The sequence below is a fragment of the Pongo abelii genome, chromosome 1, assembly GCF_028885655.2.
Source record: "Pongo abelii isolate AG06213 chromosome 1, NHGRI_mPonAbe1-v2.0_pri, whole genome shotgun sequence".
Lineage (NCBI taxonomy): Eukaryota > Metazoa > Chordata > Mammalia > Primates > Hominidae > Pongo > Pongo abelii.
This window is the reverse complement of record NC_071985.2, coordinates 217,368,864-217,385,422: the sequence shown is the minus strand read 5'-3', so window position 1 is coordinate 217,385,422 and position 16,559 is coordinate 217,368,864. Positions and strand designations below refer to the sequence as shown.

General features: G+C 45.7%; 2 protein-coding genes across 6 annotated transcripts in view; one reads left to right on the top strand and one right to left on the bottom strand.

Moving 5' to 3' along the window:
* The window catches only part of FBXO42 (F-box protein 42), a 107,915-nt gene extending 97,223 nt beyond the window's left edge, over window positions 1-10,692 (bottom strand). Inside the window, exons 1-2 of one of the 4 annotated variants that reach the window (XM_054549790.2) lie at window positions 10,432-10,692; window positions 201-276 (exon numbers count right to left, since the gene is read on the bottom strand). The gene's annotated coding sequence lies outside the window, so the exon portion shown is untranslated. 4 annotated transcript variants of the gene reach the window in all.
* Window positions 10,693-10,746: 54 nt separating this feature from the next.
* SZRD1 (SUZ RNA binding domain containing 1) overlaps window positions 10,747-16,559 on the top strand; it is a 45,518-nt gene continuing 39,705 nt past the window's right edge. The window contains exons 1-2 of one of the 2 annotated variants that reach the window (XM_054546367.2): window positions 10,752-10,992; window positions 11,471-11,594. In XM_054546367.2, the coding sequence (XP_054402342.1) occupies window positions 11,535-11,594 (60 nt within the window). In that variant the 5' untranslated portion in view covers window positions 10,752-10,992; window positions 11,471-11,534. Of the gene's footprint in view, window positions 11,595-16,559 lie in introns of both variants that reach the window. The other variant, XM_054546445.2, reaches the window with a different exon arrangement.

Sequence of the window (16,559 nt, the reverse complement as noted above, 5' to 3'; positions counted from 1 at the left end):
GGCAGGAGAATTGCTTGAACCTGGGAGGCGGAGGTTGCGGTGAGCCGAGATCACACCACTGCACTCCAGCCTGGGCAACAAGAGCGAAACTCTGTCTCAAAAAAAAAAAAAAAACAAAAAACTAACTCTACAGAAACAATGGACACAGTGGCACCTGCTTGTAGTCCCAGCTACTAGGGAGGCTGGTGTAGGAGGGTCACCTGAGCCTGGGGAGGTCAACGCTGGAGTAAGCCGTGATCGCCCACTGCACTCCAGTCTGACAGGCAGATTGAGATCCTGTCTCAAAAAAAAAAAAAAAAAAGTTATAGTAATACCATCTCCTCCCTTTTGTTCCCCTGACCCTTAATAGTTTCACCCTACAGTAATTAATTTCTAAGTTACCTACTGCTATGGTTTAGATAAGGTTTGTCCTCATCAAAACTCATGTGGAAATTTGATCCCCAATGTGGTGGTGTTAGGAAGTGGGACCTACTGGGTGGTGTTTAGGTAATGGGGGCAGATCTCTCATGAGTGACTTGGTGCTGTTCTCCTGGTAGTGAGTGACTTCTGGCTCTCTGAAACTAGATTAGTTCCTGGGAGAGTAGGTTGTTGTAAATCAGGCCATCCCCAAGGTTTCCCCTATTCACGTGTCAACTTCCCTTTTGACCTTTCCTGCCACACTGTGATACAGCTGGAAAGCCCTGCCAGAAGCCAGGGCCATGACCTTGAACTTCCTAGCCTGTAGAACCATGAGCTAAATAAACCTCTTTTCTTTATATAATAAATTACTTAGTCTCAGGTATTCTTTACAGAAACACAAAATGGACTAAGACACCTACTCTACCATCTTTTGCCCTTCTGGTGTTATAACACATATGTAACCAATTCCCTATATTAAATTTCCTGTTTGAAATATTTAGTATATTTTCCAGTTTTTGGCTGGATCCTGATGGATAAAAAATTCTAAGGATTTAGAAGAACTGCAGGCTAGGCGCAGTGGCTCACGCCTGCAATGCCAACACTTTAGGTCAAGGGAGGTGGAGGATTGCTTGAAGACACGAATTCCAGACCAGCGTGGGCAACATGGCAAAACTCCATCTCTACAAAAAACACAAAAAAATTAGCCCGGCATGGTGGCATGTGACTGTAGTCCCAGCTACTCAGGAGGCTGAGATGGGACAGTAACTTGAGCCTGGGAGGGAGAGGTTGTAGTAAGCAGAGATCGCACCACTGCACTCCAGCCCAGGTGACAGAGCCAGACCCTGTGTCTAAAAAAATAAAAATTAAAAAAATTCCCAGCACTTTGGGAGGCCGAGGCAGGTACATCACGAGGTCAGGAGTTCAAGACCAGCCTCACCAAGATGGTGAAACCCCATCTCTACTAAAAATACAAAAAATTAGTCAGGCGTGGTGGTGGGTGCCTATAATCCCAGCTACTTGGGAGGCTGAGGCAGGAGAATCGCTTGAACCCAGGAGGTGGAGGTTGCAGTGAGCCCAGGTTGTGCCATTGTACTTCAGCCTGGGTGACAGAGACTACGTCTCAAAAAAAAAAAAAAAAATTGGCCAAGTGTAGTGGTGCCCACCTGTAGTTCTAGCTACTCGGGAGGCTGAGGCAGGAGGATCGCTTGAGCCAGGAGATCGGGGCTGCACTGAGCCATAATCACACCACTACACTTTAGCATGGCAAAAAAAAAAAAACAAAAATAAAACAAAAAAAGAAAAGTGCAAACGGATCTTTTTTTTTTTTTTTTTTTGAGACAGAGTTTCACTCATGTTGCCAAGGCTGGAGTGCAATGGCGTGATCTTGGCTCACCGCAACCTCCACCTCCCAGGTTCAAGCGATTCTCCTGCCTCAGCCTCCCGAGTAGCTGGAATTACAGGCATGTGCCACCACACCCAGCTGATTTTGTATTTTTAGTAGAGACGGGATTTCTCCATTGTTGGTCAGGCTGGTCTCGAACTCCTGACCTCAGGTGATCCACCCGTCTCAGCCTCCCAAAGTGCTGAGATTACTTAAGTTAGCTTCAGGTATTTTATTAATAGTAATATAGAATATATATAATTTTTTTTTTTTTTTTGAGACAGAGACTCTACCGCCCAAGCTGGAGTACAGTGGCTCGATCTCAGCTCACTGCAACCTTGGCCTCCCGGGTAGAAGCGATTCTCCCACCTCAGCTTCCCAAGTAGTTGAGATTACAGGCACATACCACCACACTCAGCTAACTTTTTTTTATTTTTTTATTTTTTAGTAGAGACGGGGTTTCCCCATGTTGGCCAGGCTGGTGTCAAACTCCCAACCTCAGGTGATCTGCCCGCCTCAGCCTCCCAAAGTGCTGGGATTACAGGTGTGAGCCACAGCACCCATCCAGTTGTTGTATTTTTAAACCTTCTTATACATACATAGGATAAAGCAAATAAATGTTAATATTAAAACCAAATATTTCAGTATGAGACAAATATAAAATCAAAAGAAAAAAATCCCATAAATGTGTTAAATTCAGTTGTAAATATCAATATAAAGTTCTGATTTCTAATAAAAATATTTTCTGGGCCGGGCGTGGTGGCTCACACCTGTAATCCCAACACTTTGGGAGGCCAAGGTGGGTGGATCACCTGAGGTCAGGAGTTTGAGACCAGCCTGGCCAACCTGGTGAAACCCCATCTCTACTAAAAATACAAAAATTGGCTGGGCGTGGTGGCGGGCGCCTGTAATCCCAGCTACTCCGGAGGCTGAGGCAGGAGAATCACTTGAACCTGGGAGGCGGAGGTTACAGTGACCCGAGATTATGCCATTGCACTCCAGCCTGAGAGACAGAGTGAGACTCCATCTCAAAAAAACGACAACAACAACAAAAAATCTATATTTTCTGAGCCAGGCGCAGCAGCTCATGCCTGTAATCCCACCACTTTGGGAGACCAAGGCAGGCGGATCACGAGGCCAGGAGTTCGAGACCAGCCTGGCCAACGTGGTGATACCCCGTCTCTACTAAAAATACAAAAAATTAGCTGGGCGTGGTGGAGGACAACTGTAATCCCAGCTATTTGGGAGGCTGAGGCAGGAGAATTGCTTGAACCCAGGAGGCGGAGGTTGCAGTGAGCCGAGATCCCGCCACTGCACTCCAGCCTGGGTGATGGAGTGAGACTGTCTTAAACATAACATAACATAACATAACATAACATAACATAACATAACATAACATAACATAAAAAATAACATAACTAAAATAAAATAAAATAAAATAAAATTTTCTAGTTGTGACTACTGAAAGGACCTAGAAACAATCAAGACCCTGTAGCAAGGAGCATCCCTAGCACAGAGATCCTGGTTTCTACTGGCATTCCCTGTAAAAGACACTGGGTCGCCGGGCGTGGTGGCTCACGCCTGTAATCCCAGCACTTTGGGAGACCAAGGCAGGCGGATCATGAGGCCAGGAGTTCGAGACCAGCCTGGCCAACGTGGTGATATCCCGTCTCTACTAAAAATACAAAAAATTAGCTGGGCGTGGTGGAGGACACCTGTAATCCCAGCTATTTGGGAGGCTGAGGCAGGAGAATTGCTTGAACCCAGGAGGCGGAGGTTGCAGTGAGCCGAGATCCCGCCACTGCACTCCAGCCTGGGTGATGGAGTGAGACTCTGTCTTAAAAATAAAATAAAATAAAATAAAATAAAACAAAATAAAATAAAATTTTCTAGTTGTGACTACTGAAAGGACCTAGAAACAATGAAGACCCTGTAGCAAGGAGCATTCCTAGCACAGAGATCCTGGTTTCTACTGGCATTCCCTGTAAAAGACACTGGGTCGCCGGGCGTGGTGGCTCACGCCTGTAATCCCAGCACTTTGGGAGGCCGAGGCAGGCAGATCACGAGGTCAGGAGATCGAGACCATCCTGGCTAACAAGGTGAAACCCTGTCTCTACTAAAAACATAAAAATTAGCTGGGCGTGGTGGCGGGCGCCTGCAGTCCCAGCTACTCGGGAGGCTGAGGCAGGAGAATGGCATGAACCCGGGAGGCAGAGCTTGCAGTGAGCCGTGATCAAGCCACTGCACTCCAGCCTGGGGGACAGAGCGAGACTCTGTCTCAAAAAAAAAAAAAAAAAAAAAAGACACCAGGTCTTCTTAGAAAAACGACTAATTTCACTTCAATGACAGGTAGAGTACAAGGTGAATCCGGGATAGCTTGTTGTGACAAAAAATAAGGAAGCACTCCAAGACCAAAGGTGACATGTCAGAAGGACACAACACCAACTTAAGGAGGCTTATGCTGGCCAAATTTCAGTGTCAGAACGACTAATGGTGAGAATGAAGTGTAAAATAATGAATAAATTAAAATCCATGTACAATATAGTGATACAGAAAGTAGCAAGGAAACTTATTTGCTACCACTGAGGTGACCACTGCACCAATTCTTTACTAAGAAATTTATAATGAAAAGCAAAAAAAAAAAAAACCCTACCTTATTAGAGATCAATAAAGGAAACATTTGAAAGAGCATTTACCCCCATACCAGTGAATTCCTTAAAACAACTGAAATGAAAGTAAGCTAAATAGAAAATATTCTAACGGAACATTACCAACTAAAACCAAAACATGCTTGCCTTTATAGAAATCAAATGAACTACTTCAAATCTATTTATTACTAGAAAACAAGAGGGCGAGGCGTGATGGCTCACACCTGTAATCCCAGCACTTTGGGAGGCCGAGGCGGGCGGATCATGAGGTCAGGAGATCGAGACCATCCTGGCTAACACAGTGAAACCCCGTCTCCACTAAAAATACAAAAAATTAGCTCGGCGTGGTGGTGGGCGCCTGTAGTCTCAGCTACTGAGGAGGCTGAGGCAGGAGAATGGTGTGAACCCGGTAAGCAGAGCTTGCAGTGAGCCAAGATTGTGCCACTGCACTCCAGCCTGGGCGACAGAGCCAGACGCCGTCTCGAAAAAAAAAAAAAAAAAAAAAAAAAAAGAAAACAAGAGAAAATAAGTTACTAAGCTAAGTTACTGTCCAGAACAGTACAATTTTTTTTTTTTTTTTGGAGACAGTCTCATTCTGTCGCCCAGGCTGGAGGGCAGTGGAGGGACATCAACTCACTGCAACCTCTGCCTCCTGGGTTCAGGTGATTCTCCTGGCTCAGCCTCCCAGGTAACTGGGATTACAGGCACACACCACCTCACCCAGCTAATTTTTGTATTTTAGTAGAGATGGGGTTTCATCATGTTGGCCAAGCTGGTCTTGAACTCCTGACCTCAAGCGATCCAGCCGCCTCAGCCTCCCACAGTGCTGGGATTATAGGTATGAGCCACCGCACCCAGCCTGTAAGAATAGTACAATTTTAAAATTGACTATTGCCATATATAGTAACTATACATTTATCAGATTTATATAGTATACATATATAAATACACTTATCTGTGTGTGTGTGCACGCATCAAAGCATCACAAGATATATCCACCTTTGAAGCAAAACCTGGAAAAAATTAAAAACTCAGAAAAAAACCTTACAGGCCAGCACAGTAGCTCATGCCTGTAATCCTAGCACTTTGGGAGGCTGAGGCAGGTGGATCACTTGAAGACAGGAGTTCGAGAGTAGACTGGCCAACATGGTGAAACCCCGTGTCTACTAAAAATACAAAATTAGCCAGGCATGGTGGTGTGCACCTGTAATACCAGTTACTCAGGAGGCTGAGGCAGGAGAATCACTTGAACCCAGGAGCAAAGGTTGTAGTGAGCCAAGATGGCGCCACTGCCCTCCAGCCTAGGCAACAGAGAGAGACATCCTCTCAAAACAAACAACTTTACAAATTAAAAAGTAAAAATTTCAGGCAGGGCACGGTGGCTCACGCCTGTAATCCCAGCACTTTGGGAGGCCAAGGCCAGCGGATCACCTGAGATCAGGAGTTCCAGACCAGCTTGGCCAACATGTTGAAACCCCATCTTTACTAAAAATACAAAAATTAGGCAGGCACAGTGGCTCACGCCTGTAATCCCCGCACTTTGGGAGGCCGAGGCGGGCACATCACGAGGTCTGGAAATCGACACAATCCTGGCTAACACAGTGAAACTCTGTCTCTACTAAAAATACAAAAAATTAGCCGGCCGTGGTGGCGGCCACCTGTAGTCCCAGCTACTTGGGAGGCTGAGGCAGGAGAATGGTGTGAACTGGGGAGGCGGAGCTTGCAGTGAGCCGAGATCGTGCCACTGCACTCCAGCCTGGCGACAGAGCAAGACTCCGTCTCAAAAAAAAGAAAAAAAGAAAAGAAAGACTTGCCTATAAGTCATAAGTTGTATTATAAGCTTAATGCTGGACAATTTTTAAATGACTTGTCTGTAAGTCATATCCTTGTACATGTAGCAAGCTGTCACATTATAGAAAAATGAACACATCACCTTCACTTTTCCATCAACTGCAACTTTAGAGCACTCATTTTCAGTTAAGATACAGATGGTATATGTTCAATAATACAGTGCCACATAAAAATTCCACTCAATCCAAAAATTCGAAGTTTTTGCAATATAGGCAACAACACGCTAAATTAATTGTACAACAATTGTACAACAACTACAGCACTAAGGTGAATAACTTGTACTGGGATACAGAAGTTCAATATCAAAGCTACTAGCAACACCAATCCACATAGATTCCATAAAAGTTTAGTGTAATTCGCCGGAGTGGTGGCTGAAGCCTGTAATCCCAGCACTTTGGGAGGCAGAGGTGGGCGGATCACATGGTCAGGAGTTCGAGACCAGCCTGGCCAATATGGTGAAATCCCATCTCTACTAAAAAAAACTACAAAAATTAGCTGGGCGTGGGGTGGGCGCCTGTACTCCCAGCTACTCGGGAGGCTGAGGCAGGAGAATGGTGTGAACCCGGGAGGTAGAGGTTGCAGTGAGCAGAGATTGCGCCACTGCACTCCAGCCTAAGCGATAGAGCAAGACTTGGTCTCAAAAAAATAAAAAAGAGAAAGAAAGTTTAGTGTAATTCTCACTTAAGCGGTCAGCTTCAATCAAAAAAGAATTAAGATCTTCTCATTTTATTTATTGTTGGGAAAAAGGAGACAGTACTAACCACTTACAATCAACGTTGTAAGGAATAACAAATATTTACTGTATTGTCATCAAATTAAAAACACAGTGCCTCTTGTACTAGTTTACAAAATAAAAACAAAAAAGCATCATCACTCTAAAATTGTCACCACTTAGTAATCTGAGATATTTTAATTGCAGCTGCAATGTTTGTGTTTGTTGCCTGTGTATATGACTCATATAGAAAGGTTTTCCCAAGACTGCTGGATTTTTGAGAACGTAGAAGCCATAACTGGAGCATACTGTGTGGGAAGTGTCATGACAGTGAATGAATAAAAGGGGAAAAGAACCCATGACAGAATTTTTTTTTTAAGTTTTTATAAAAAGCAAGTCACTCACTAAAGGCAGACTGTGCAGAATAATAGGAAAGGTTGGGGAAAAGCCATCCCTGCTCTGAGAAGCCTTCCTTGACTCTCTTGGTTGGATTCAGTGCACTTCTTACACTACATAGCACTTAACGGGTTTCCTTGTCTGGTTCCCCAGCCATACTATATACAACTTCAGACCAAAAGCTGTCTTAAATTAATAGCTACTTCCCAAAACACCTGCCATATGAAGGGCCCTCAGTAGGTGGTTCATAAATAGGAATAATCAATTTTATATTTACCTTTTATTTTACATTTTACAAAGCACTTTCATGAACACTATCTTTTTTGAGCCACATTAACAATCGTGGGAACGGCTTTATTTAATCAAATGGCTTCTGGTTTTATAGTTAATTCAGGGCCGGGCGCAGTGGCTCAAGCCTGTAATCCCAGCACTTTGGGAGGCCAAGGCAGGTGGATTGCCTGAAGTCAGGAGTTCAAGACCAGCCTGGCCAACGTAGCGAAACCTCGTCTCTACTAAAAATACAAAAAATTAGCTGGGCATGATGGCAGGCACCTGTAATCCCAGCTACTCAGGAAGCTGAGGCAGGAGAATCGCTTGAACCCAAGAGGTGGAGGTTGCAGTGAGCCGAGATCATTGCACTCCAGCCTGGGAAACAAGAGCGAAACTATGTCTCAAAAAACAAACAAAAAAGAGTTAATTCAATGACTAAAACAATTCTGAAATCACAAAGATAATTACATATTTGTTCATCTTTGAGATAGCTTCTCCCTGGGACCTCAGTGTTCTCATAAAACTCAGATGTTTTGTTAGCATTTTCTTTGCTTGCTCTCCATAATAGGTAGGACTCACCCTGCTCTGAATCTTACTAAGGGTTTAAACCACATAAAGCTGTTATTAAAGACCCTTCTAGAAATCAGACAAGAAGAAGCATCCTAAGCTATTTTTTTTCTGATCCTGTTCTTTTTGTAACTAAAGTAAGGAATTGCAAAGGTCAAAATCTGGAGAGCAAATGATGTCATGGATGTCATGAAGTTGCATCAATACCTGATGATGATTTAGCATAACAGTGCAACATATTATGCCAAGAAGCATAATGATGAGCCACCAGGATGTTTTACTGCATTAATTTCATGACTATTAGCAAATTGATATGCAAAGTAGATCTCCAATTTTCTACCACACAGAAGCTGCTGGTTCAGATTTACATCTTTAGCAAAGACACTAAGAAAATCGACAAATTTCTATGGAAAAGTCTTTGATTTAAAAATAGAAAAGGAGGCTGGGCGCGGTGGCTCAAGCCTGGGGTGGGGCAGGGTATCGCTTGAGACCAGGAGTTTGAGATCAGCCTGGGCAACATGGTGAAACCCCGTCTCTACTAAAATTACAATAAAAAAAAAAATTAGCCGGGCGTGGTGGCGCACACCTGTAATCCCAGCTACTCAGGAAGCTGAGGCAGGAGAATCGCTTAAACCCAGGGGATGGAGATTGCAGAGAGCCGAGACTGTGCTACCGCACTCCAGCCTGGATGACAGACAGAGTGAGAGACTGCCAAAAAAAAAAAAAGAAAAAGAAAGAAAGAAAGAAAGAAAGAAAATGGTCAAATAATAACCTAAACAGTTGTCATTTTAACAATGAAAAGCTTTTTAAGATACACAACATGCCTATGGATCAATGTAGATTGAATCATCTATTTATACTAGCTTGTCAAAAGCAAACAGTTACTGGGTATAAAATGACAACACACAATAGAAAAGACACCCAATCAGATTACACACATGAATACGCTCAAAGTTAGCAATTTAACACAGCATCACTAATGGCCATAAGAGCTACAGACTTAATTCTAAATATTCAATTCTAAATGATGGTACTTCCCCCAAATTTTCCTTGCCTCTTTAAATCCATGATGTCATCATTCTTAAGCACAAGTAAAGCCAATTTGTTACAAAAGATATTTTGGTGTGTCCAAGCAAAAGCAATTTCCTCAACAATTCCCCATAGCACAAGTCCAATGAAGCCATCATTCTTCAAGAAAGAGACCACAAGGCTTCAAACCGACTTCCCTACATGACAGAAACACAATCGAAGTCTCCCAATTAGCATTTAAACAACAACAAAAGTTGTTCTCAAAAAGGAACAACATAGTTTCAATGTCGGGGCCAGCAACTGCCAGCAAGTAAGAACTGGTAATGTGTCAGAATCTTCATCTAGATCGATCAGAATCCCACCACAGAAAAATCCAGACTCTGGCAATTAAGAAATGAGGCTTTTATTTTCCTAATAGAAATCAGGAGATTTAAGACAAAGCAATTGGTTATTCCAAATCTTAACAATCCGAAGGTTTCAAACGAACTCAGCGCTGAAGTTACTCTGCAGCGACCATCAAGATCTCACAATCGTTTTCTCTTCGCTTACAAATTCGTTCCCACCCTCCACCGTTCCCTTTGCACACACAATTCTCGCCAAGAGAAGCCTTCCACAGTCACAGCATGGATTGCTGTCTCAAGCAAGGAGATCCGCAGTTCCCATTTCTCTAGGGGAACACTCAACAAGCTAGGGGATAGGAAAGGCCTTTTGTGTTTTATTTAACGTAAACCAATTCCAAAATTATCCCTTTGCAGCTGCAGGTTCAGAGACGCTGGCCCCCAGCCGCAGCCCCAATTTTGACCCGACCCCCGGCTCCTCTCTCGCAAAGGAGTGAAATGTTCGGAGAAGCGATGAAAGATTACCTGACACCCTAAAGCCATCCTTGCTCGGGCCACACACCCCTTCACTGCCAGGGTGACGGGACGAGAACCACCCTGCTGAGGAGAGGGGGTGGGTTCGCTCCCAACCCAAGGGCTGGCTGGAAAGGAGCTCTCCTCCTCCTCGCCTCACTCGAAGACGGCGATAGCAAGGCACCCTGCCCAACCAGGACCGACCCCCGCGTGGGATACGGGGCCTGCGTCAGACCCCGGGCGCCCGCTGCCCCTTGCCAGTCCCGGGCATAAAGGGCAGAAGGCGCCGGCTCCCCACCGCGGCCCGGGGAGGAGGAGAGGCCTCACCTGGCCCAGCCCGCTCCACGCTCTCGGGTTCGCTCCGCTGGCGACGGTAACGAGGGAGCCAGGGACAGGGTCAGAGCAGAGGCGCTCTGCCTCAGGCCGCGACAGCCGTGGTCGGGGCTCCTCACAGCCGACGGGACCCCGAGCCGCCCGGAGCCGCCATCTTCCTCCACTCAAACGCCGCCGCCGCCGCCGCAGCTACTGCTGCTCAGGCCGGGAGAAGACAGCGCAGCGCCCGCATGCGCCGGGGCGGGCGCGGAGGACGCGCGCGCACTCACGTCAGCGCGGCCGGCTGGCGAGGGGCGGCCAGGGGGCGGTGCAATATTGAGAAGGGCAGTGGTCACAGGCCGAGGTTCTGTGGAGGGTGGAATGCGCTCGGGGGAGCGAGGCTCCCGCACCCGCCTTCGCCGCGTATCTAGCATCGACTTCATAGCCGCACCCGCCCTCCGCTGCACTGTCTGGGGCAACTGGGTGGTTTTCTCGGTGGTTTGAGACTAACATTTAGCCAGGAATTAACTAACTCCTACCCCGAGGGCCCGATGAGCAGAGAGGGCTGTGGCCGATGTAAGTGCCCTTGGATATCGCCAAGGGGAGGGAAACTGTGCTTGAGGTGTGCAGGAGAAGTCTCCCTTAACCCTAGCCTCGTAGCAACCACTGTGTGAGTTCTTACTATCTCTACTTTTCAGATGAGGAAACTGAGGCACAGTAAACGATCAGTTATTTGCCCCGAGTCACACACGTAATCAGTGGAGGTGGGGCAGCGCGGGAAAGAGGATTTAAACTCAGGCGTGTCTGGTTCCCAAGCTCCTTTACTTCCTACTGGCTAGGGGATAGGATCCAGGATCCAGCAAAGTCTCCCTTCTCAAGGGAGCAACCTGGTGTGTAGGTGAGAACCTTCATGAGCCCAGCCCTACAGCATGTGGTCTAAGGAAATGCCAGATACAGAGTCAAAGGCTTCAGTCTAAACTCTGTAAGCCAAAAAAATAAAGAAATAAATAAAATCTAAGGCCCCCCCAAACCATCTGAATGGACTTCCTCCTAGGCCAGGGCAGTCTAAAATGTAACCAACCTGAGAGACTGGTTCAGGCCATGACAGGAAGCAGGACATGAGACATGCCTCATTACACCCTCCAGCATTGACATCAACACAGCAGACCTTAAGACTGGTAAGAAACATTTATAATCTATTCTCTCTGGAGCCCACCTGCCACTTGGATGCTTCACGTGCATGATAAAACTTTGGTGTCCACAATCCCTTATCATAACCCAGACATTCATTTCTATTGATAATAACTTTTTTTTTTTGAGACAGGGTCTAACTCTGTTGCCCAGGCTGGAGTCCAGTGATGAGTTCTTGGTTCGCTGCAACCTCTGCCTTTCAGGCTCTAGCTATCCTCCTACCTTAGCCTCCTGAGTAACTGGGACTACAGGCGGGCACCACCACACCTGGCTAATTTTTCCATTTTTTTGTAGACACAGGGTTTCGCCATGTTGCCCACTCTCATCTCAAACTCCTGAGCTCAAGTAATCCACTTGCCTCGGCCTCCCAAAATGCTGGGATTACAGGCGTGTGCCACCGCACCAGGCCTATTGATAATAACTATTTCAACTCATTGCCAATCAGAAAATGTTTAAATCTGCCTATAACGTGGAAGCCCCCACTTCAAGTTTCCGGTCTTTCTGCACCGAACCAATGTAGTTTTTATTTATTTATTTACTTATTTTTATTTATTTATTTATTTTTTTTTTTTGAGACAGAGTCTTGCTCTGTCGCCCAGACTAGAGTGCAGTGGCACCATCTCCGCTCACTGCAACTTCCGCCTCCTGGGTTCAACCAATTCTCCTGCCTCGGCCTCCTGAGTAGCTGGGATTACAGGTGCCTGCCACCGTGCCCGGCTAATTTTGAAAATACAAAATTCAGTAGAAAATACGGGGTTTCACCATCTTGGACAGGCTGGTCTCAAACTCCTGACCTCGTGATCCACCCACCTCGGCCTTCCAAAGTTCTGGGATTACAGGTGTGAGCCATGGCGCCTGACCTTTTTATGTATTTATTGAGACAGGGTCTCACTCTTCGCCCAGGCTGGAGTGCAGTGGTGTGATCTCCACTCACTGCAACCTCTGCCTCCCGGGTCCAAACGATTCTTGTGCCTCATGCGCCTGAGTAGCTGGGATTACAGACATGTGCCACCACACCCAGCTAATTTTTGTATTTTTAGTAAAGACGGGGTTTCACCATGTTGGCCAGGCGGGTCTCGAACTCCTGCCTCAGCTGATCCACCCGCCTCGGCCTCCCAAAGTGCTGGGATTACAGGCATAAGCCCCTGCACCTGGCCTTATATTAATATATCTTAAATGTATTTGATTGATGTCTCATGTCTCTCTAAAATGTATAAAACCAAGCTGCTCCCCAACCACCTTGGGCACATGTTCTCAAGATCTCCCAAAGGCTGTGTCATGGGCCATGGTCACTCATATTTGGCTCAGAATAAATCTCTTCAAATATTTTACAAAGTTTCCTCCTAGGAAATCTCATGGGGCATAGGGCTGGGCCAGAAGCCAAGTTTCCCCTCAAGTTGGAGGGCAAGGCCTCTTTGAGCAGACTTGGGTCACCCTTACCCATAGAGAGCTGTATGGGCCAGAGGCAGTGGTGCACACTTGTCAGCCCAGCACTTTGGGAAGCCAAGAGGGGAGGATCGCTTGAGCTCAGGAATGCAAAACCATCCTGGGCACCACAGCAAGACCCCATCCCTACAAAAAGTTGAAAAATTAGCTGGACATGGTGGCACGTGTACCTGTAGTTCTAGCTGCTTGGGAGACAGAGGCAGAGGGTTGCTTGAGCTCAAGAGTTGGAGGTTGCAGCGAGCTATCATCACCTCACTGCACGCCAGCCTGGGTGATAGAGAGAACCCATCTCAAATAAATAAATAGAAAGCAGTATGTTCTTATGTTCTTCAAACCTGAATAATGCAAACTCCCCTAGGGATACACTCAGGGAATCCCAGTGGGAGAAACATTGATTTAAGAAAATCATGTCTTGGCCAGGCGCGGTGGCTCACGCCTATAATCCCAGCACTTTGGGAGGCCGAGGCAGGCGGATCACCTGAGGTCGGGAGTTCGAGACCAGCCTGACCAACATTGAGAAACCCCATCCTTACTAAAAAAAATACAAAATTAACCAGGCGTGGTGGCACATTCCTGTAATCCCAGCTACTCGGGAGGCTGAGGCAGGAGAATTGCTTGAACCTGGGAGGTGGAGGTTGTGGTGAGCTGAGATCGCGCCATGCACTCCAGCCTGGGCAACAAGAGCAATACTCCCTCTCAAAAAAAAAAAAAAAAGAAAAGATAAAATCAAGTCTTTCAACTAGGAAATTTTACTGCAAAAGAGAAATTGGGCAATTATAACTGGTAAAAGAAATATTTTTAAATCTGTTTTTTAAATCTAGTTTTTAAATCATGTCATTAAAAACCTCAAGCTTAAAAATTACTAGAACTGAGCCGGGTACAGTGGCTCACACCTGTAATCTTAGCACTTTGGGAGGCCGAGGCAGGCAGATTGTCTGAGCTCAGGAGTTCAAGACCACCATGGGAGCAACATGCTGAAACCCTGTCTCTACTAAAGTACAAAAAATTAGCCAGGCTTGGTGGTACACACCTGTAATCCCAGCTACTCTGGAGGTGGAGGCAGGAGAATTGCTTGAACCCAGGAGGTGAAGGTTGCAGTGAGCTGAGATTGTGCCACTGCACTCCAGCCTGGGCCACGGAGCGAGACTGTCTCAAAAAAAAAAAAAAAAAAAAAAAAATTACTAGAACTTGTGACCAACGCCACTCTTCCCCCTCGAAATATCCTGTAGAGCTCAATATTGGAAACACTGGACCAGCTGTTAAATGCTACTTTTTTTTTTTTTTCTTTTGAGGAAGGAAGTTTCTAACCGGGCTCAATCAATTCTTCCACCTCAGCCTCCAAAGTAGCTTGCCTAGTCCCAGATACTTGGGAGGCTGAGGTAGGAGGATTGATTGAGCCAGGGTGTTCGAGGTTGCAGTGAGCTATAATCACACCACTCCAGCCTGGTGTGACAGAGCGAGACTCTGTCTCAAAAAAAAGTAAAAGTAAAGAAAAAAAAAAAAATCTCAGCACTTTCGTAGGCCAAGACAGGTGGATCACTTGAGGTCAGGCGTTCAAGACCAGCCTGGCCAACATGGTAAGACCCCGTCTCTACTAAAAATACAAAAATTAGCCAGGAATGGTGGCATGCGCCTGTAATCCCAGCTACTCGGGAGGCTGAGGCACAAAAATCACTTGAAACTGGAAGGTGGAGGTTGCAGTGAGCTGAGATCATGCCACTGCACTCCAGCCTGGGTGACAGAGTGAGACTCTGTCTCCAAAAAAAAAAAAAAAAAAAGTAAAAGTAAAAATGCAGGTTCCATGGCCAGTTGCAGTGTTGCACACTGGTAATCCCAATCTTTTCAGAGGGTGACATGGGAGGCTGACTTGAGGCCAGGAGTTGAGATCAACCTGAGCAACATAGCAAGACCCCATCTCTACAAAAATAAATTAAAATGCAGGTTCCAGGGCCCACCTCAAACAATGGTCTCAGACTTTTCTGAAAGCTCCTCAGGGATTCTGTTGACCGGTCAGGGTTGGAACTGCTGGACCATGTTAGAATACGTTCAAATACAGAATCACTTCACCCTGAATCTTCTTACTCAAGGACAGCAGGGATTTTTGTCTGTTTTCCACCAGCACCTGACATAGAGATGCACATACTAGGGACTCACTAAATATTTGTTGAATTAATGAACTTGGAATTTGGCAACTAAGAGGGCATTTGGGAAACAAATATCTAGTGAGCACCTACTATGTGCCAGACCGTGTGATACGTATGGTCATATATATATATGATATTAATATATATATTTATAAATATATATAAATTTATTATTATTTTTTTTTGAGACGGAGTCTCGCTGTGTCACCCAGGCTGGAGTGCAGTGGCGTGATCTCGGCTCACTGCAAGCTCCGCCTCCCGGGTTCACGCCATTCTCCTGCCTCAGCCTCCTGAGTAGCTGGGACTACAGGCACCTGCCACCACGCCCAGCTAATTTTTTGTATTTTTAGTAGAGACATGGTTTAACCGCGTTAGCCAGGGTGGTCTCGATCTCCTGACCTCATGATCCACCCACCTTGGCCTCCCAAAGTGCTGGGATTACAGGCGTGAGCCACTGGGCCTGGCCATAAATTTTTTTTTTTTTTTTTTTGAGGCAGAGTCTTGCTTCTGTTGCCTAGGCTAGAGTGCAGTGGCACAATCTCTGCTTACTGCAACCTCTGCTTCCTGGGTTCAAGTGATTCTCGTGCCTTAGCCTCTTGCGTAGCTGGGATTACTGGTGCATGCCACCATACCCGGCTAATTTTTGTATTTTTAGTAGAGATGGGGTTTTACCATGTTGCCCTGGCTGGTCTTGAACTCCTGACCTCAGGTGATCCGCCCACTTCGGCCTCTCAAAGTGCTGGGATTACAGGCATGAGCCACTGTGCCCAGCCGTGATCATATATATTTTTTAATGAAACATAAGGTCTCTGCCCTCGTGGAGGGCCCTACTATCTACTGAGAGAGATAACCAATAAAAAAAGACTGTAGACAAGATAGAAATATAAATTGTGATAAGGACAAAAGTATTAAACTCTAATAATAATCACAATTGCTATTTATTGTATACATTTGTTATGTACCGAACTCTGCTAAGTAGGCGTCATTATTGTGCCTATTTTAAAGATGATGAAACTGAGCTACATAGTGGCTGGAATATCGGGGGAAGACTGGAGATTACGTTATAGGTCATGAAGAACTGGGAACAGGGAGGTTATAATCTATAATTAAAATGGTTTTTCAGAATAGTCTCTGCGGTGTGAAGGCTGATTGGGACATGATTAAAGACAGCAGATAAGGCTAGAATGAAAGGGGTGGCTGGAGTCTCTCTAATACATTTAAATAAGGTACTTTGCTCCAGAGTCTGTCCCAATAATCAATCACAGTCAGGCACCACATAACAGTGGTCAATGACAAACCACATGTACAATGGTGGTCACATAAGATTATGATACCATATTTTTACTGTACCTTTTCTATCTA